Below are 22,299 nucleotides of genomic sequence, written 5' to 3'. Positions count from 1 at the left end.
TTTCGGGGAAACACGGTAACTTTTCTTTTGTTGTTTTCACCTAACCTATATTGATAGATTACTGAGGGGCAACTAAAAAAAAAATTTTAAGAAGTGACCAGCGTTATGAACCAATTTCAATTTAAATGTCAATTGTTATAAAAAAATCGAGAGTAAATCCTTAAAACATCATTTGAAGCAGAACTGCCCTAAGATAATGCACACAAACCAACACAGTCTATTTAATAAAAATATTTAATGCTGCCAAAAAGTATAAAAATACAGTGGGAATGGCAGTACAATACAAAGTAGTCTCTCCTAATTTATTTCTTTTACATCTTTCCACATTTCATACACGCATTAAAAAACTTAACAATACATCAAATTAGAGGATTCTGCAAAGTCTTCTGCTGGTGGTGCTCTTCATTCCCTGGATGTAAAGTTTACTTTGTAAACAGACAAGTGTGAGGCAATCTACAGATTTATCAAGCCTCACTTTAGTTTCCAGAGTGGGCTTCAGGTCTTGCTTTGCACATCAATGGTTCAAAATTTATAGCTGTAGGATATTCTCAAGTCATGAATATTTAGGTGTCTGTCAATCTTGGCCTAAAACATAAAATAAGAAGTCATCTATTCAATTCATATTTACCAAACACACAGACATACACAGATACACACAAACATAAAAGGACTAACAATGAACTAAAAAAGGCAACCAAAAAACATTCCAACATATCACATTCAACCACACTAAGTGCTTCACGGTCATCTTGGTAAAACTGCTTAAGTGCTCAATTTTCAAACTGAATTGGTGGTGTGAGGTAGACTCACGTTAAAGCACCATAACTCATATTATTTTTCAAGAATTACTAATTATGAATTTTGTAGGTCATCCTGTATACTCAAGAAATGACCTCCATGTGAGATACTGACAGACAGACAGGTTTAAAAAAATGTATCCACAACATTTTAGCAAGATTATACGGTATATGCTAAGACTTACCAATACTTTGGCATTCAATTCAAAAGTCTAATCCAATTTGGACCTCCACTGTATCATACTGCTAAAAATATTGTGAGCATAATGTTTGAACATAAAGTTGGCTTATATCTTTAAATCACGGACTGTTACCAGCATGCTTTTTTGTCCTGAAGGATAATACTAATGATTATAGCAACATTGAACGGAAGTGACACAATTTAGTTACTATCAATATAAAAGAAAACACAGACATAAGGTAATTGACAGATTTATTGTATTTTAATGCCAAAAAGTAAAGATAAATGAGAGTTTAAACAAGCGATAGACAAATGGAATAACTATTTTAAGGGCAGTTGAGTTTTTGATGTTATTTCACAATATTTGCAAATAGCCGAACTTTTGAGGAGGTAAATGGTGTTTCCATTCTTCCCCCAACTTCCTTCACTATGACAAAATAACCTCGTAATCTAAATACTCGTCATTATTGTATCTCCACATATATAAACAGGAAATATAAATCATATCCATATATTTATCCAAAACATTTAGTCAAAAATCCCCAAATACTATGAATTGAGCTTTTTCCTGACTACTGGCTCCTTACTGAAGTAAAGAATAACAGTACCAAGCACCTGAGTGTTCGGAATACCCTTCTCTCTGATTTTCCAGCACTGATAGAGACATGTCAAATAATCAAGAAATTGTTCTCATTAGATGTCTGTGGGCTGCTTAATGCAGGATCTATAAAACCCTGAACCCAAGTGGCTGAAGGAAAGGTTATTAATGATTCTGACTACTGTAAAATACATATTTATTTCCCACGCATCCAGAAAACTACTCATTAAAAGAAAGAAACTTAATCCAACCAATCAAAGTAAACAAAATAATAGTTTGGAGAACATTCTGATATTCTGGTCCAGTGTTAGGTAGTGCAAACCGTTTCACTAAATTTTTTAAACAGAAAAATCTTTGATTTGTTTCACTTAAGAAATAAAGGGTTATTTTAAATTTTAACAGGTAAAAGTAGTTGTCTAATGTTTTCCAATTTAAATATTTGGTTTAAATGTTGCATAAAAACAGAACCAGTGTGACATACTGGAAAAAGTATGAGGTCTGAAGTTTTGGAATTCTATAGACTGGAGTTTGAATTTCAGCTCTGTCATGCATTAGCTGTGCAATTTTGGGCAAGTTACTTATCCTTTGACTCAGTTTTCTTATCCGAAAATAGGGATAGCAGGATGTATCTAGGAAAGGTATTACTGGGTTTAATTTAGGTTATGTATTTAAACTAACTGGCAGACCTGTTCATTACAATGTTGCCTTCCCCAGCAGGGCGTTAAGTGTGTCTTGGTAAGACACACTTACCAAGAATGAATGGCCACTTACAACAACTAAAAGAACTTGACAGTGTTTTTAAAGGTTCACTTATTTTTTCATTTGTATTATTCTGGGAAATAAGAAAATAAGATGAAATCATTGATATTCTTAACTATTTAAAAAGACTATGTTTATTTGCAAGACTGAAAAGACAAATGGGTATCATTTTAGGAAAAAAATATGTTCACCTCAATCATTTTTTGCCATTTTATTTAACAAGGCTAAAGTAAAATGGGTTCAAACAAATCAAGTGGAATTTGCCCTGCTAGGCACTTTCTTTGGAGAAGTGGCCCTCACATACTGCCAACCATCCTACTGCTGGAATGGGTAAGAGGTCTGGCTTTTACAGACAGAGAAAAACCTTCCTAAGCTGGCTCCACACCTGACCTAACAAGAAGTCAAAAGTGCACCCAAAATACTTTTTGCCACCAGATATTCACACTAATATTTTACTGAAAAGTAACAAAAACTTCTCTAAGGTGAGCAAAACATTGCCTTATAAATAAAACTAACTTACCTAGATTCCCTCTCCTGAATTTACCAAACTCAGAATAACTTTTTTTTACAGTAAACTGAAATATTGCATGAGTCTAAAACATCTATGCCAAATTAGAATAAAGAACTGATGTTCTTCTTTAAGAAATGGTCTCTCTAAAGAAAAAAAAAAAATCCTACGCAATTCTCCTTATTGCCTACCGAAAACATACTAGATACTAGAAAACCAGACAACCGTAGACTCTATAAGTAATACCCTCACTAAATCCTGTAATTTCCATATTCCACTCTAAATTAGAAAACCAAAATATAAAGAATTCAAAAGACTGAACTTTCCATCCTCCCAATGGACTGCACGGTGATTGTCAGAGCTTTTTAAAATTGTTTTCATTGTCAGGTTGTTACTAATAAAGACAAAGCCTCTCAAACCAAGCAGTGGCTTCTTGTCTGATTCACTGCTTATACCTGGCAATACTCTGCGATGGAGTAAATGGCATACAACAAGAGAAAAGGATCGGCAGTGACAGTGAGGAAAAATTCTCCCCAATGAAGTTCCCAGAATCCAGTAGCCAAAGGAGATAACCGTTTCTCTGCAGAGTGCCGAGAGAAAAACATTTGTGTAGAATTGCTCAATGCTGTTCTTGGAGCACTCTGAATGTGGTGAATATTGAGAAAATTCCTACTGCTAAGGCAAAAATGAGATAGCCAAATTCATACCATTTTCCTAGAAAATGGTTTTTTCTTTAGAACACTACCTGTCAAAGTGGGTAGCATAAAATTTTCAAATCTTAGAAGCTTAAATTGCTAAATTCTCAAATGATGAATAATGAAATGACTACATTATGGCCAGGTACATGGAATATAGCCAGTAAGTGGAGAACAGTATCTGCACTGAGGATTCCTGGGTAGAAGAGACATTATGGAGCTTACACAACCTGAGTTTCTTCCCACCAAGGCATGTTATTACTTATACATATTCAATGGAAGAGATGGCTGCAATTTCTAACATATCCACTGTTGTAGGGGCTGTTGGTGTTGTCCCATAAACAGTGCTTTGAAGATAGGTATAAGAAAAATTGAATCAAATCCAAACAAATGAACTAGAGAAAAAGATGAAAGAAACAGGTCGCCTCCGGAATAAATCATCCAAAGAATGACCAACCAAGACCTCTATTTTAAGGCAGGAGAATGTAATTTTATTATGTGGAAAATTACTGTTTCTATTTTTCAAAATTTTACAAGATTTTGTGCCCCTATCATCTAAGTAAGTCAAAGCCAAACAAGGGTATCTTAAAGTAAGAGACTTAATTAGCTGTTAATGTAGAAATGAGAACACAGAACAGACATTTCTGCTATATACTTAGTTCCAGATTGGGATCGCTGCTCCAAGTTCTGACCTCAGCCACCCTTCAAACTCTGCTATATCTATCATGCAGTACATTAAGAGATCCACATTCTCTACACCACTGACAAACCCACCTGGACCCGCTGGGGGGCAGGCAATCAATGTTGACAGAAGGAGTGACTCCTAGACTCTTCCTGAACACAGGAAGAAATGGATGATATACATAATGGCATTAGACTTATAATAGACTATATTAAAAAAAAATCTGTAATATTTGTATCTAAAAGTAAAAAATCTATATTTAAACAACTAGATTTAAAAATCTGTACAATAACCAGGCAGGCACTTTGGAAAAAGAGGTACTCATTAAAATGGAGTGTACAATGGTTAATAAAAGGACTTCTAATATAATCAGGTTCTGGCCTGTGTCTATTCATATAGAATCTAATCAGAGATATTTTTCTAAGAGGGAAATGACTTCCAGAAGGTAAGTCTTTCTTTGAGACTTTTCAATGATAGCACCATAAATGAATGCGGAAATGTCAAGTCTCAGGCTGATTATGGCTTAATAATAACAATACTTACATACCTCAAACTTGTGAGGATTAGATAGGATAATATATAGAAAGTGCTCGGCACAGTGCCTGGCACACAGTAAACAATCAATTAATGGCAGCAACCATCACTCTGAATTGATGCTGAAAGCAAAGAAAGAATTGGTACTAAAACTGGAGGACTGCTCCATGTCATAAACTACTTTTTAAACCAATATGTAGTTTTTGATTCACACCATTAATTCTAGTTTATTTAAAACAAAGGGACAAGCACAAGTGCACATAAAATTAACTTGAGTTAAAACTCTTTCATCTGACATACCGCAGATCTATGTTAAGCAGATCTATGTTTTTTTTTAATAAACAAGTTTTTTTTAAAAAGATTTCATTTCTCTTTCCTTGGTAAAAAATATTAATACATACGGAAATGGACAAAAAAGATGGAAAAGGACAGAGCAAACATATAAAATATCGTCTGAACAACAGGGTTGCCGGTTCAATTCCCACATGGGCCAGTGAGCTGCGCCCTCCACAACTAGATTGAAGACAACAAGCTGCTGCTGAGCTTCTGGAGGGGCGGCTATCCTGTTAGATATCGAGTCTTTAACAAGGTTGCCGGTTCAATTCCTGCATGGGATGGTGGATTGTGTCCCCTGTAACTGAAGATTGAAAACGGCGACTGGACTTGGAGCTGAGCTGCACCCTCCACAACCAGATTGAAGGACAATGACTTGGAGCTGATGGGCCCTGGAGAAACACTGTTTCCTAATGTCCCCCAATAAAATTTATATATATAAAAAATCCTCTGAACATCAAAAATTGTCTTTATATTGTTCTAAAGTTCCCTATGCACTTGTATATTACATTTTTTAACCCTCTAAGAATTCAGGGAAACAGTCTTATTTTAATTTTTACATATGGATAAACCAAATATGGAGAATTATATTTTTACATATATGTGCAAGTATAAATAAAAATCAGTAGTAGGACAGCATAAAACACACGACTAAACTTGGAAACATGTGTAACCAACTTGTGTAGCCAGAGAAGATGGCATTAAATCCAAGGTTGCTGTCAGTTTAGTGCAGGGATAGAAATAAAAACACATGAACTAGATATCAATGTAAGTATCCTTTTCTTAATGTCAATAATAAAGCCTCTGGCTTTAAAAAAAACCCTTTTTTCTTCCTTAACCTGTTAAAAAATATTACCTCAGTAAAGTCAAACTACACAACAGACTTTAAAATTTGTTATAATTAGAAAATATTATGAAGACCTAAGGATACACAAATTTTGTAAAGATGTAGAACCCATCACGAATTGCTAACTTTTTCCTCTGGCTGTTACCTGAGCAGGCAGGAGCCAGGTCTGGATCTTCTCTCTGACTAGAACACCTCATTTAATAAAGGGTCAGGATGATGATAACAGGCACCATAGCACGTTGTCGTTATCTTTTCAATAATTAGTACATGGCATCCACCAAAAACATTATTACTGGTAAAAACTTAACATACTATCCTTAAGGACCTGCTTGAAAGAAGTAAGATGACTAACCCTTGCAGAAGTTCATCAACAAATGCTTACAACACTATGATTAAAAATATGTTACAACAAACACCACCCAGAAGGACAGAAGGCAGACAAAAAGCAAAGCTGCAAGAGTGAATCCAGTGAAGCACATCCACCACGCAAAGGGGCAACATGCTTCATTATCAGCATTGTTTTCTCTAAGAAGTCTTTACCTTTTTGTTTAAAGCAAGGCTATCTTCAATTAGAAATTTAACAGCATCTATCCATATTTGACTTGCAGAATAATATCCTGTATTTTAGCAAATATAAACCCAGGCAAATTGGAAAGATTTTAAACCAATAATGACCTTACACGTAAAGGTCTTGGCGCCCGAACACAGGTGTAATGCAGACAGACATAAGAAAATGTCCCTCTTACCTCCTCTCCATTTAAAGGTTACAGGACACAATAATACTGAATTAGGACACAGGCACAAGTTTATTTAATATGTAGTACCACCTACATCCTCTTTCATACTTGCAGCATAATTTAACACATTCAAGGATACTCAAGTCAATTAAAAATATCTATACCAATGGTTTTCAAACTGTTTTTTAAATTACAACTGGACCTGTTAAAATAACTAAACCTCATGCAGAAATCGTATGCAGTCTATAAAATAAATGAAGGAGAGGTGGTCTGGTTCAAAGCCCAAGTTGATAGCTTGGAGTCCTTCCTAACACCTCTTGGTGATCCCTTAGGAATCCAACGAGCATAGTTTGAAAACCACTGAAATAATGTGATTTCATTATTTCAGCAATTAAATTTATAACAACTGTTAAGTTAAACAAGCTAAACACTTACTGGAATGTTGGGATCTGAAGAAACCTAGCATTCAAACGAGCAGTTAAATTCATTAAATAATATACTTTTAAAATACCCATTAAGAAGTTAAAGGGACAATATAAGGTTTGTACATCATCATACTATTTATTGACGTAGAAAGAACTTGAAAAAAATTTTATTTCAAAACTTCAGTCTAGTAAACTGAAATCATGGATAGTAAAATGCTACTCCTTATTTTTATTTCCTAAATCATGATTTACCCCAATTATAAATTAGGGTAGTTATATTCAGTTTTCATGAAAAATAAACAGTATTAATAATGGGCTTTACAGAAACCAATTGTTTACAAAGTCTTGACCAACTGTTACCTGACTATGCCAGTAAGGAGATTTTCTTTCAAAGATATTTTTAGGGAAAATTTTTGTTTCTTTTTCTTTTTAAAATTGGGAAAACTGCAAAACATAAAACAAATGCAAATATGTAGTAGAAAATGCTTATTCAGAGTTCTAACTGCTCATATCAAATTTCTCTTTATGAAAATGTATCCAGTACAAATGAATCAACATACAATTTATTTTTTATGGTAACAGATTTTTCAAATTGAGCTTTTTAAAAAAGTACATTTAACTACAAAAGATTAAATAGGTACTTATAAAATATATTTACCTTGAAACGGTTAAGAATATAAAATGTTGATGCCCACGTCAATAATACATTATACATTACACGCATTATTTAAAGGTCATTTTCTTTCCAGTAATAATGTAGATAAAACCATGGTATTTATTGCTTATATCAAGTGCAGGTTAAAATCCAGATAGCCTCAAAAACAAATCCTTGTGATAAAGGATTTCTCAATCTGGTCAGGTGAAATATTACGTTTAACATGTATGAATACAGTTCCAAAATGTACCAGTTTTTAACAGGTATTAAAGTCTTTATTTTAGATAGCCGTTTACAGTTTGGGGGCAGTGCCCTGAGATGTAGGGCTGAGGACTGAATATATCATTTACCTGGTTGGTGTCTATTCTACCGCTCCATTTTTGGGTTATGAGGAGTTTGCTAATAGACAAACCCTTGGTATTAACGCAACACTGTCGGCTACTAGTGCAGCAGCTTGCTGGGCAAAATTGTTTATTTATAGGACATTTTGCTGAAAAAACAGTGTCCAGCCAACAAAAGCACCAATCAAAATGACTGACACAAACCCCATCTTAGTGAGAATAGGTTGCCAATATAACCACCTTTTCCTTTTTCGTTCAGTCTCATTTAGCCTCTGTTTCATCTGCTGCACCTTCTGAGCCGTGTTAGCTTTTCTGTCTTCTCGAATTCGTTTCCGTAGAACACTATGAATAAAAACAAATAAAAGGAAGTGCTTGGCAGGATTTAATTACTCTAATATAGAGGATGGACGTGAGCTCAAATATCTACCCCCCCATACATTTTTCAACTCATTCAAATATTGCAAAAAAAGAAGGAAAAAAGCCTCAATATTCTAAATGGCCTGGAGACGTATTCTGATAATTCAGTGACAATTTCTGATACAGTTTTATATTAATAAACACTTTTAGCAGGATCAGAAAATAAGCATGGTGGTTTCTCTTTTTTTTTTAACTAAAATTTATTGGGGTGACAATTGTTAGTAAAATTACATAGGTTTCAAGTGTATAATTCTGTAATACATCATCTATATATCACATTGTTTACCACCCTGAGTCAGTTCTCCTTCCATCACCATATATTTGACCCCATTTTCCCTCATCCACCACCCCCCACCCCCTTACCCTCTGGTAATGACTAAACTGTTGTCTGTGTCAATGAGTTTTGTTTCTTTGTTTGTCTTGTTCCTTTGTTGCTTTCAGTTTTATATCCCACATATCAGTGAAATCACATGGCTCTTGACTTTTTGTATCTGACTTACTTCGCTTAGCATAATAATCTCAAGATTCACCCATGTCGTCGCAAATGGCACTATTTCATCTTTTCTTATGGCTGAATAGTATTCCATAGACTATGGATATTACAAAGGTGAGGTAAATATATTCCAGATAGCGGGATCCTTCATACTTTGTTCAAGTATACATTGGAGCAATCTGAAACACGTTTCACATTTACTTTTACCCAGTCTTTAAATATCCAGTTTTTGAAAAAACAATTAAGATAATAAACTCAAGTTGTCTTTGAGTTGTGCATTATTAGTAGGACTTTAAGAGGAAACCAAGCCGGAGTGGAGCACTGGAAGGCAATGATTTAGTGCTCTTGAAACAAATGAATCATCAATATATTTGAGAGATCCTTTTCCATTCCTACTGTCTTTTTTGAAATGTGAACTGGTGACTGTTGTTTTCTTTCTCTGTTAACCAGCCAGCAAAAGTGGGAAGACAAGTGAGTCCCCTAGCATCTGATCCTGTTGTGTTTACATTTGATTTTTGACAAAGGCCCCTAATAAAAGCTATCAACTTAATATTTCTATAAGATATTCTGTTTTGCTCTGTTTGTCCATATATATTTCTAACTTTCCTTTTCCTATTCAAACAGAATTTTTGTTTCCTTAGCTCCCAAAATACATGGTCCTAGGACTACATAAGAAAGAATGGCTAATGGCAACATGTAAGTTATTACTGCCAGTATTACAGCAAAAACCAAACCAATTTCCCTGCCTCCAAATTAAACATCACCACAGTAATTTTCCTAAAGCATAGCTCTGATCATGTAGCTTGATTAAATATCTTGAATACCTTTTCAGTGTCTACTACTGCATTAAGAGCCAACTTTTTTCTTAGCCAAAATGTTTAACCTGAATTTAATAAGGAGAAACAGAAAAATCCATATTGTGGAGCATTCGAAACGATAACGAGTTTAGAAGCTGCAAGAATGCCCATGTCAAGCAAGGAAAAAAAAAGTGGCAAACAGTTCCAGATTAAAGCAGACTAAAGAATCATGTTACCAAATAACATGGTCCTCAATCAGATTTTGAATTATTTTTTTAAATGGCTATAGAGATTGGAATCATGAAAATGTTCCAAAGTTAGATTATGGTGATGGTTACACAACTCTGTAAATATGCTAGATCTATAGAATTGTGTACACTTCAAATGAATGAAATTTATGGTATGCAAATTATATCTCAATTAAGTTATGTGGATTTTTTTGACAGCTAGAGAAATTTGAATTTAGACTATACGTTATTTTATCAATGTTAAATTTCTTTGGACTTTTGGAACTTTCTTTGGACATTGTTGGTGGGGATGTAAAATGATGTAGCTGCTGTGGAAAACTATTTGGCAGTTCCTAAAATTTTAAGCATAGAGTTACCATATGACCCAGCAATTGCCTTCCTAGGTATATACCCAGGAGACCTGAAAACATATGTCCACGCAAAAACTTTCTAATATTCTTCTGCTGTGTACAACTCTGTTCTTGTCCAAACGGGTTTTGCTTTTCTCTGCATCTGTCACCCCCTAAACTAGAAACGTTTTCTTCTCCCTGGTGCTCTCATTTCAATTCTATTCTTCAATTCTCCCTCTTCTCTTATAACCCTTCTATTCTTTATCTTATGGTAATTAACTAATAGTAAATAATTTGTTAATTTGGGCTCTTGTTTTATAATATATTAGCAACTTGGAGACTTTATTTTGCTTATCTCTGTATGCCCTATAGTGATTTCTAATGTCTTTTCCACTTTTATTTATTATAAACACAGGTATCTTTGGTTGTCTGTCAACCTGAACATGTGCTATAATGACTTGCAAAAATTATTACCCAGAATTCACTCTCTGAATTGAAAATTCACTATAACAAATATGTGGGTGCCTGCCAGTGAAAAAATTTAACTTGTATTCAAGTGTAGGCAAAACATATACAAAATAGGTAAAAAATATAGAGCTCTGACCCAAGGCGACAGCCTTTCATAGGTCCCTATATTTACTTCTGCCAGGAACCTGGGGCCATCAACAACCAGGTTTCAATTTTGATGGAATCTCTAACATTGCAGTGTAGAAAACAATTGTCATTTACCATATAAACCTAATGAGTTCACTGAGTGTTACATGATTATATAATTATACTTTAAATACTTTGTTCTATAGGTGTTTAAGAGGATTTTTATGATGTGGGGGGAATTGATTATGGTTTTGATTGGGCTGAGAACACATACATTTTCCCATTTGAAATAACAAAATAAAGCCTCTGGCTTTCCAAAAATGTACTATACATATGTTTTCAGGAATGGAATGAATACAAGTACCAAGGGATGCCATTACTTAGTTTAAGAATGCAATTCCAGAGAAGTAAGGACTATTCTCAATTTGTGATTCAATATAATTTTTTTAAAGTAGGCCTAAGGAAATTGGGTCTATGTAATAATATGCCAAGTGGGACCTGGCCAGGTTTTCCTATATGTTTATACAATGTAGGCCATAAACTGGCAGGCAATGCCTCCTGTGGATCCCTGCCTGTGAAAGAACATGTGAAATTCTTCATGGTGGAGTGGCACACACAGCAGGCTACTGCCAATACATGTCTCAACAGGTGCCATTTACACGATGCAAATTCACTGGGGAAGGATCCAAATAATCTTTCACTTATCCAAACTGTTCACCACTCTCAGTCATCTGGGTTTATGGGTTGTACTATAATTGAGAACACTGGCTTTCAAACCTTGATGGCAACCTACAGCAAGAAATATCTTACCTTCTCAACAGAGTAATCCCACACAAACACACTTTTAAATATGTACCCTACATAATTTACATAACATGTACATATATAAAAATGTTAAAATACTTAGTTACTATTTTTGTGCTCTGACCTATTTTATTTTGTAATTTAATTCTGATTTCTATTTTATGTATTCTATTATTTTAAAAATGCTTTTTATAACTAAGTAGATTTCATGACTATGGGAATGTGATCTTTATAAAAAACACTGATTGGAGGATATTTAATAATGAAAATGAAGAAAGTATTGTGTTCTATTCCTTTGAAACTGAAATCCTTTCCATAAAATTTTGATTTATCTTATTAGCATCTCTAATGCAAAGCTGTAGATCAGTATTAAAATTCACTAGGACTGAACAACAAAAATTTTCAGGGTAATCTTTATTTTATGCTTCTTCACTTTTCTATAACCTTGCTCCCTCAGTTAGTCCCCTCCGCTCACAATCCTTACTTTCCCATTAGGACCCTCCGTTTGCTTTCAAACAGGCTCTGGCTATGGCTATCCCCGAAGGAAGAACACAATATATGCGTACACTGCCCCCTCACCTCCGAAAACCACCTTCTGCAATTACTCTATAACTCCTGAGTGGTTTTATTGATCTACTCTGTACTGTCAAACTTGGGTGAGTGATTTACCTTGCTGCAACTGTTAATATGGTTGGCCTGTGTCCTTAAAGATTAAAACTCAACACCATTGAAATGCTACGGGCACCAATTCTATCATCAAGCCTGTTTTCTATTAAATTCTCCAAGTAGTACGAGGCAAAACTACACCACCAGGAACCTGAGAATCTTATTACTAAAAAAGATAAGGTAATTTAAAATAATACTATATCTTGATATAAATATTTAAGGGGAAAGAAGGGAAAAATAAACAACTTTATGCTTCAACTTGTAGTCTAAAACCTCAAAAGCCATAAGGAATAGCACTGCTAAGTCATAATAAACTCTTCAATATAATATATAATAACACATATACTATGTATTGCAATGTTACCTTTTATAAAATTCAGGTAATTTTTATATTGGGGAAATATGAAAGTGAAACCATATGTATAGGAGACCTTAATGATTTTCACAACACATCTCAAGATCTCAATATAGAAGATGTAACTACAACATAAGGTTTCCCCCCAATAAAAAGCATTATTTGACAAAAAGAAAAGTAAAAGGTCATTCAGATACAAAAGAGAGGAAGTAAAAGAGCTCATTTACTTTACTAAGTGACTCACACCTCAGAATGTGTGAGATAATTAGTCTCAGAAATGTAACTTTTTAAATTTAAAAACTTTAATAGTTTACACATTTATATGGTTTACACATTTAAAAAACTTTAATAGTTTACACATTTCTATAACTCAAAAGGTATAGAAATGCATTTCATATGATTTTTTTGGGAAAAAAAGTTTTCCTCTTCAATAATGCAGTAAAGTTTTCATATTCATAAACATTTCATAATTTTATTAAAGGCATATTACAAATACATTATAACTATACTATCAACACTACATAATTCTACAAACAGCAGGTATTCATACCATTTATTTTCGGTACCATACTATATATTTTAGCATTTAATTATATGTACTCAATTAGTTATTTTGTTAACTTTTGTACTCAATTAGTTATTTTGTTAAATCATTTTCCAACTGGTATCTGTCTATAAATATTGGCCTCTTAATAGAATAAAAGCTCTTTAAAATTAATGTCATCATATACTACTTAAATACCCTTACGTAATAAAGGGTACATTAATTCGATAAACAAAGAGCCTATATTAGTTCACATCTACTGACCATTTTAAAACAAAGTCGTGTCTTTTCAAGAACGTTATTCTTACCTCTCGCTGTTCTCCTCCATAGTATCTTGTGTTTTAGAGGATAGTCCTGTATATCTGTCACCTGTCAGTTTTTCTTCCTCTAGTCCTATCCTGTTCCCATTGTATTTTTCAGTCATTATTTTGTTTGGTGAATGATCAAAAGCAGGACATAAGTCTTCTTTAGAAAGTTCTTTCCACTGTTTCTAGGTAAGGAAGAGAAATAAAAACAAATGCAAACACTAAAATTTTGGTTTTCCTTAATATTAAAAGGATTTATGAACTGAAATTCAATAGTTAACTTTAAGAAAACCCCATGATGCAAACAGATGAATGAAAAAAGATCTCACTAAAATATTAGTCATAGTAGGAAGATTTTAGCCAAAGCCAGATTTTGCTGGCCTCCTAAATCTAGAAGTATGTAACATTGGAAACGATGACCAAGATGGCATTTGAATGTGATCTAGTATATCTCCTTGGTCGCTGCCATTGTCTAATCTAATGCAGAATCTACGGTGAGATCTCCAAGCAGGTCCCCATGATGCCAGGACTTTAATTTGGTTGTCCTTACCATAAGTACTAGTAGCTCCATGCAGCTAGCCCACCTCCGCGTTAGGGAAAACTCTAGCATGTCTGGACTTCAAAACAGGCAGGGTTTAAACCATGATGAAGAGAAATTATATTTTCTTCATCTATGAAACAGGAATGTCAACACCTACCCTGGAAGCCTGTTGTGATTAATGACATGTGAAAAGGCCTAGCAGCATGTCTGGCAAACGTCAATTAATTTGTTTTGCTTTGCTTTTCCCTCACTGCCACCATCCCTAGAGAGAGAGGGAGAGGAAGAAGAGGTGCAGAGAGAGAGCAGGCGGCAAGTACAACCTCAACACAGAGGACCACTGGCTCTCAAGAACGTAAGGGCTGGGAACACAACCATCTATCTCCTTGCCAATAACAAAAGTAATAAAGGAGGCAGCAGAGAGAGCCAATGATTTGGATTATTTATAACTCTGACACTGGCATAAAATGACTGGCATAGACAGGTGGTTCTTTGAAGATCTTATCACGGAAGGATGGAGTCTCGAATCTAAAGAATAAGGAACTCTATAGCTTATTGTCTCAGGATTTTAATGATTTGAACAGAAATGTTAATAGTGCAACTTACACTTTTCTGGAATTATGGAAAGCTCAATCCTGGAGTTACTTTAGTGCAAAATGGCATTGCTAAAAACATCGCTTGTATATTTTGATTTTAAAAAATCCCTTATAAATTTATTGATACACTGATAAACTACTTTCTAACTTATCATTATCACACAACAGAGGAAGTAAAAAGAAAAAGGCATTTTACTACAGTCCATCTTTCTTATATGTGTCTATTTTATTAAGACACATATTAATGTATGTTTTATAATAGTTGATTCACAGGAGACTTATAGAATGTAAAATTCTCTAATTTGTTATATTTGGAAGACAGTGAATGTTGTCTCCAGAATTTATGCTGGTCAATATGCCGGCTAGAAGGTGAGAGCACGTAGAGCTGGACTCTGAGACAAGCTCAGAAAGGAAGCAGACTTCAAGGCAAGAGGTCTCTAACTTCATTTCAGAAACAACTGAGGTGGAACTGAACTCTCTTGAGCAAGGACCTAAGAAGACTTAAACCACATCCAGAAAGAATATTTTGCCAACAGTTGAGAAACTACTATAATGAAACATAAAAGTAAGATGTTTTCATTTTAGATGGCTGTCATTTTGCTTTCTTCTCTGTTTTCAATTTTTGTTACTTAGTCCAAATAGCATTTGTTTTTATATTGAAGAAGATGCAAGTGGGGAAACAGGATACTTACTAAGCACTCACTACATCCCACACTGTTCTAATGCTTCAAATGTACTAGTTCTTAATCCTCGCAAGAACCACTGGAGGTAGGTACCACTATTATTATTACAGTACCCTTTTTACAGATGAGATGGGTTGAGAGAGTTGAAGTAATTTGCCCAAGGCTACACAGCTAGTGAACAGCAGGACCAGAATTTTAACCCAGGTAGTTTGGGTTAACTAGCCTATAACCCTTTGTGAATAATCCCCCAGTAAAAAGTTCATCAATTTCAGACACCATATAGTTTAAGAAAACACCCAGTAAAAATGTTGTCTCCAGAATTTATGCTGGTCAATTTATGAAGTTTCCATCCTTTACCAAGACTGGAATTATGAACATAGCAACTTGGACAAAACTCAAACAATGTCAATAAACTGATGATGCCAAAAATCAAGTCTTACTGGACCACATCCCAGAATATGCAACAAATTCAGAATATGTCAACAAGGAAAGCACTCAGTAAAGGTGGGGGACAGGGAAAGAGAGATTTAATGCTAGTAATTAAAAAAAAAAAAAGGCAACGTTATTTTGCCATTTTCTGGCAGCAAACTCACTCAACTAAGCAGGCACTCCAATATCACCTGTCTTGGCTTGTCAGTCTTGACTGGGGAAACCAAGGAATCAATACTGCACTTAGCTACAACCTTGTTCAAGCTCTCATTCTGAGGCCTGAAGTACAACTATCTAGATGGACAGTTTTTCATCTTTCTAATTCTATACTCATGTTGAACCACACGCCAGCGTGCCACGTGCTATTGAGCAATAAGGCCCCACCCACTGTCTACAACCCTACCCATTTCTCACCGAAGAAAGCTCCTCAAAGGAGAAGTGATATAATTAAGCTTGAAACCCACTGTAATTCATTGAAAGTATATCATTCATTTAATACTTTATTAGTAGTGTCAAACTACCAGCTAGAAATCTTACAAGACCAATTCTGAATTGCCAAACTAGATTAGTGACTGCGAGGTTTATTGTCATCACTGATACTGGAAGTGTGCTAATAAGTATGCGGTAATACCAGCAACTACATTGTGTATTTATGTCTGACTTTACGCTAAGAAAGATGTAAGATAAATGATATCATTATGAGAGACAACTAGAAGTTATCCATATTAATCTAGGTAGGTCAAGGTCACTGGAGATTTCTATAAGTGAATATGTGCTGTTATTGTAATTATAGAACCTGTTGGGATAGGAGAGATATTTACTGACTTCATATATACTTTAGATGTGAATATTAACAGTTCTCCTGTCCCAACAGGTTCTAAATCACTTTATGTCCACATATGCCAAAGACCTTCACTTAAAACTGTTTGCAATAATAAAAATATCACTAGCATCATAAAAATCTAAATTAAGACTGAAGGTGAAACAGATGTCCCCTTTTAGGAGAAAGTACCAGAAATGAAGAATTACATGGGTCGGGTGCCAATAAAAAGACAGTTCTCTGGAGATACACAGGTTCAGGAAATACCCCCTGCCCCCCACCACTGCCATCATGCTCACTAGAAAGAAGATTCCTTCATTCTTCTTACAAATATTAATTTTTCCTAAAAACTAGAGGCAAAGAGGAGGAATTAGATAAAGAGAAATAAAAGTTTCATAAATTGGCTCTCACATCCGTTTATGTCAAAAGGGATACCTTCAATGGGCTACAGTTATATTTATGCAGTTTGGGGCTTGTACGTATAAAAAGTAATTTTAGATCTTTGTAACAGTGAAGTTTTAAGATTTAAGGTTTCAGAGAACTTTACTTTTCTTAGATTTCTTCTATTCTAATTTAAGGTTCTAGTTCAGCACTATCCAATGAAATATGTGAGCCACATGTATAATTTTAAAATTATAGTAGCCATGTTAAAAAAAGTTGAATTTTAACAATGCTTTATTTCACTCAATATATAAAAAATATTGCCATTTGAACATATAATTAATTTTTCAATTATTGAGATATTTTACACTTTTTCTCCCTGTATTTAATCTTCAAAATCTGGTGTGTATTTTACATTTTAAGCAGATCTCAATTCAGACCAACCATATTTCCAATACACGTACCTCCCACCCCCACTTTTGAAAAATTTGCATTACACCACTTCACTTTTATGAAAGACCTACATCAGTACTTGTTTCTGTTTACTGAAAAAAATTCGAAGAGGATTTTCACTTTTATGAAAATAGCATTCAGTGTTTGTTTTGCAGTGAGTGGCTATAGGCAGTGTGCACCCTAAGCAGCAAAAGTGGCACTGCTTTTACTGTATGTTAGTGTTATTTTAGGTTTTATGTGTTATTTGGTATGGTTTGGTGGGTTATTTTTTGGGTCTGGGAATGCTCAAAATGTTACCATACAACTTAATGTGTGACTGCTGCTTCTTTTTATGCCAAATTGGCTTACAAAAGGTTTCACAGGAATGCCCTACTTTCAGATGGCAGGGAAACCTGTACTCAGTTGTGCTGCATTAACGGCTATAGTGTTGGACAGTGGAGTTCTAGGAGGAGAAAAATATCTATGTAGAATAAACAAATCCATATACATAAATACACATTCCTGGAAGAATACATACACACCAAAAGGATTACAACTTTGGGGTAGATTGAGTTAACGAGGACTTCCGCTTTGTACATGACATACTTCCATATTCTGTGAATTCTTTTATAATTCAACATATACTCATTAATTATTTTTATAATAAAACAAATTCACAGTATTTCATAAAGATCCTCAAAGTTCATATGTAGTCTAAAACTAAGAAAACAAAGTTTGAAAAAAATTTAAAGTGGAGGTACCAAAGGATAGCACACTTTCCTGCAATTAGTCTGTGAGAACAACCAGGAAATAATGGCCACTAGGGAAGCTACAAAAGTAGGTGGAAAAATTTTAGTGTAACTATTTAACTTTTTTTAAATTCCAGATTTAAAGTGGTGGAAGCTCACTGAGATAAAAAGGAAAGAGACATTTTCCTAATCTTAAAACACTTGAGGTAACTTTACTTCTAAATCACTGTTCACTGCCAAGCAAATCCAATGTTTTTAAAGTCTGACTTCTGAAGTAGGGTCTGACTTCTGTGGGACTTAATCTTCTACACACTATTTTACTGACTGATGGCACTGAGTAACCTAATGTTTCTCTTCAATAAAAATTATTCTTAGGGGCGGCCGGGTGGCTCTTAACAAGGCACGGTGCTCTTGACAAGGTTGCTGGTTTGATCCCCGCATGGGCCACTGTAACCTGTGCCCTCCACAATTAGACTGAAACAACCACTTGACTTTGAGGTGATGGGTCCTGGAAAAACACACTTACATAATTTTTTTTTTTTTTTTAAATATTCTTAATGCTATTTAAAGATTTGAAAAAAACCTTTTCAATGAAACTTAAAAACTGTATTGATCAGTAGTTGTCTTAAATATTTAGTTCAAATTAACATTAATGATCAGAACAAAAAAAGTTTTTAGCTACTGATAAACAGAATTGCTTAAGAATATTTTAATATGTTTTTGAAATATATAACACTTAACTACTTATACTTAATTCCATTATGATAGATTCTGACCTAAATTATAAAAGGATTATAAAGAATATTCTTGGAGTGGCTGGTTAGCTCAGTTGGTTAGAGCATGGTGCTAATAACACCAAAGTTGCTGGTTCAATCCACGCACAGGCAACTGTGAGCCGCACCTTCCTTAAAAAAATAAAATTCTTGTTTTAGCTAGTAATCACAGATATTACAGAACTAGTAAATGTGTTCATAAAAGAGACACATAAAGAAAGAGATTCTATCAACTTTTGCCCAAAACTATGTGATTAGATCAGAGAAGAAATGGGGATCAATTGTTGCTTCTGTGTTTCTATTGTGCATTTCACGTTAGTACTATATAACACAACTTCTGATAATCAGTCTTTAAACTTCGCTTTTGCAAATGTGGAGTAAGAATATCTTTGAGAATAAAGCCATCAACCTGAGAAAATGTAACAGTCTACTGGAATTTCATGTCTGCTGTAAGTACTCAAGCTGCTCCTTGTTATAAAGTATCTATTATATGAACTAAGTATTCTATAATCCCAGGTCAAGTTTTTAATGGGGTAAAAGTACCTACAATTTCTGGTTTATTTTAATGATTAAATGCGTAAACCCTCCTTAAACGAAAATTTCACTCTCTTCAATGAAATCTTGTTCCCAGTAGGGCTTCTGAGTAACAGAAAGGATTTCACATGAGGCTGAGGTATATATGAGGAAGTGAGCTTAAATTTTATAATTTTAAGATGGTCAGCTGGATTTACCACATTAATGTAAATATGTTTTGGAAGGGAGAGGATAACTGCTTAAATGGCAAGGAGTTATTTGATACTAATTGTATTTATTACACAAGTATTACTTTTCCCCTAAAAAAGTATACCTGTATATTTGAATCTCCTTTTATAAACTTTGCTCCTTCTATTATAGTCATATATGAAAATCGGAGTTGATCTGGTGTCTGAATAAGTCCCATTCGATATTTTCTCATATTCAGTAACAGTTGTTTAATGTTAATATCATCTCCTTTTTCCATCTGCAAGAAAAGTAGAAAGAAAATTATTCAAGCCTTTTGTTCACAGAGCCCAGGAAAGAGAAGCAATACAGGATACTTGCTAACAGTTTTGCTATGTGTTGCGTTCCTCCTCAAGAACAAGGATAATTTACCACCGAAGCTGTATATGTCCACAACCACCATCCCAAAACACCCATTCTCCCTCCCCACACCTCAACTGTTCAAGTAGTAGACGGAGGACGTCTGGTCCTTTAGCTGATTCACAATTCATTCCAAACCAATCACAGTAACTCTCATTCACTTTGGCCAGTGTTTGGTCTAAGGAAGGATTTATGACCAGTTCTGGCTTAATATAAGGATAAATCCACTGAAATCGTGCTTTTTTTTTACGGTCTTTGCAGGAGTAAATCTTTTTGTCCAGGGCCCTTCCGCCTCCATTTCTGTGTACAGCAGCCATATGGACATGGTAGAGAAGGAAAACAGAAAGAGCCTACGTCCACAATGATACTGCTGAGCCACTGCACCCGCCCTGAACTACTGATCTGTAATTATAACCACCACAACCCCCTCCCCAATTGAAAAAGCAAAAAGTTGTTGGAGTTACATTTGGCAGGGAACGGGCACAAACACAATCCATCTTTAATATTCACCACTAACAAAATAGTCAGAATTTTAAACATGTCAAAGTTCATTTTAATGTAATAATCCAATTTTTGATTAAAGTACTATACATAGGCAGAGTGGTAAGCACAGTAGATGTGTTAAGATTTAACTATTCCTATACCCTAATGAAAGAGTATAAACGAGATTTTTAGGTTTTTCCAAAAGAAGGCAGAAGTTTAAGTTTGAAAAACACAGTTCTGGGATATTGACATTAGAGCTAATTTTTGCCAGTGGGAACAATACCAAAAGCAGACAAGGCTAAAATTAGATCATAAGAAGCACTTACCAGAACAAGACAAGTATCTACTAGAGAAAAGGTGCCTGATCGCCCAATGCCTGCACTACAGTGGATCACTGCAGGTCCATGTTCAGGATTCAGGGAACCAGATTCTCTCACTTTAAATAAGAAATTCAGAAATGAAGCTGGTGATTCGGGGACTCCAAAATCTGGCCAGGTAGTATAATGAAAGTGAGATATTGTTCTGGTTTCACCACTCTAAAATGTAAAAATAAAGGGGGAAAAGTTAATTCTACCTTTTTTCTTTTTAAAAACTACTTCAGAAAGATTTTTGCATAATGCTTTTAACCCCATGGACTTTTTGTACCATGACTTTCCTCTTTGGTTTTTGATAATCATTTACACAAGTTTGGAAGATTTCCTTTAGGAGAATTTAGAATATATTAGCAAAAGGTAACACATTAGTTTGCAGGCATGTTCTAAGCTTTTTGTATTAATGATACAACAATCCTGTTAAAAGCCATTTTCCAGATGACAAAACTGAGGCACAAGGTTAAGTAATTTATTCAAGGTCACACATTTAGAAATGGCAGAGCCAGGCTTTGAAGAAGCAGTCTGGTGTAGCATTTGGATTCTTAACTGTTAACTTGTACCGTGTGTGGGGCCAATATTTTCTTTAATTCATACATGATAAATGGATTCTTTTTTTCCTTTTTTCCATATATTTCCAGTATAATTTTATATTCTTTAATAGTTTCCTTTTTAAGAATTCCAAAATTATTTCAGATATAATCTTTCCCATTCTATGAGTTATCTTTTAGATTCTGCTATACTGGCACAGAGGAACAATTCAAGAATTGATTTAAAAAAACAATCTTTACCATTTTTAATTGAAATTTCTCTTCTAATTGCTGCTTTTCCCCATGGTAATAATTTCCAATCATAAAACTGTTTATATGCCTCTGCTGATGTGCTAAAATGGTTTACCAACATACTAAATATTTCCTGTCTCTTAAATCCTGCCTGGCATTCACTATCACTTCCTGGATATTCCTGATGATCTTATATTTCTGACTAACTAATTATGAAAATGTTCCTTAGCTTTTGCCAATTGCCTTCTGACCCATGAAGCACTTCTGTGCCTTATATTCTTCATTTCTGTAAATGAAGCAGTAATCCTCTAACATGCCTTTGCACAATTTTTCATTTTATTATAAGACTTTTTTTGAGGGAGAAGCCATAGAAGCAATATAAAAAAACATGGGATTTTTAATGGTTGTAAGTATCCTGCTTTTGATTGCACTTACTCCACATCCCTTCTTCATTATAGAGTCCTAAGTCCCAGACTCAGTTATATCAGGTATAGCATTGATA

At 34.4% G+C, this 22,299-nt stretch overlaps 1 protein-coding gene across 2 annotated transcripts in view; it reads right to left on the bottom strand.

Moving 5' to 3' along the window:
* Nucleotides 1-216: 216 nt before the first annotated feature.
* The window catches only part of PTPN2 (protein tyrosine phosphatase non-receptor type 2), an 83,507-nt gene continuing 61,424 nt past the window's right edge, over nt 217-22,299 (bottom strand). Inside the window, exons 6-10 of one of the 2 annotated variants that reach the window (XM_033087560.1) lie at nt 20,974-21,183; nt 19,893-20,045; nt 13,648-13,829; nt 8,333-8,434; nt 217-585 (exon numbers count right to left, since the gene is read on the bottom strand). In XM_033087560.1, coding sequence (XP_032943451.1) covers nt 564-585; nt 8,333-8,434; nt 13,648-13,829; nt 19,893-20,045; nt 20,974-21,183 — 669 coding nt within the window. In that variant the 3' untranslated portion in view covers nt 217-563. Of the gene's footprint in view, nt 586-7,761; nt 8,435-13,647; nt 13,830-19,892; nt 20,046-20,973; nt 21,184-22,299 lie in introns of those variants that run through there. The other variant, XM_033087559.1, reaches the window with a different exon arrangement.

Source organism: Rhinolophus ferrumequinum, chromosome 19, assembly GCF_004115265.2.
Source record: "Rhinolophus ferrumequinum isolate MPI-CBG mRhiFer1 chromosome 19, mRhiFer1_v1.p, whole genome shotgun sequence".
Lineage (NCBI taxonomy): Eukaryota > Metazoa > Chordata > Mammalia > Chiroptera > Rhinolophidae > Rhinolophus > Rhinolophus ferrumequinum.
This window is presented reverse-complemented; position numbering and strand designations above follow the sequence as displayed.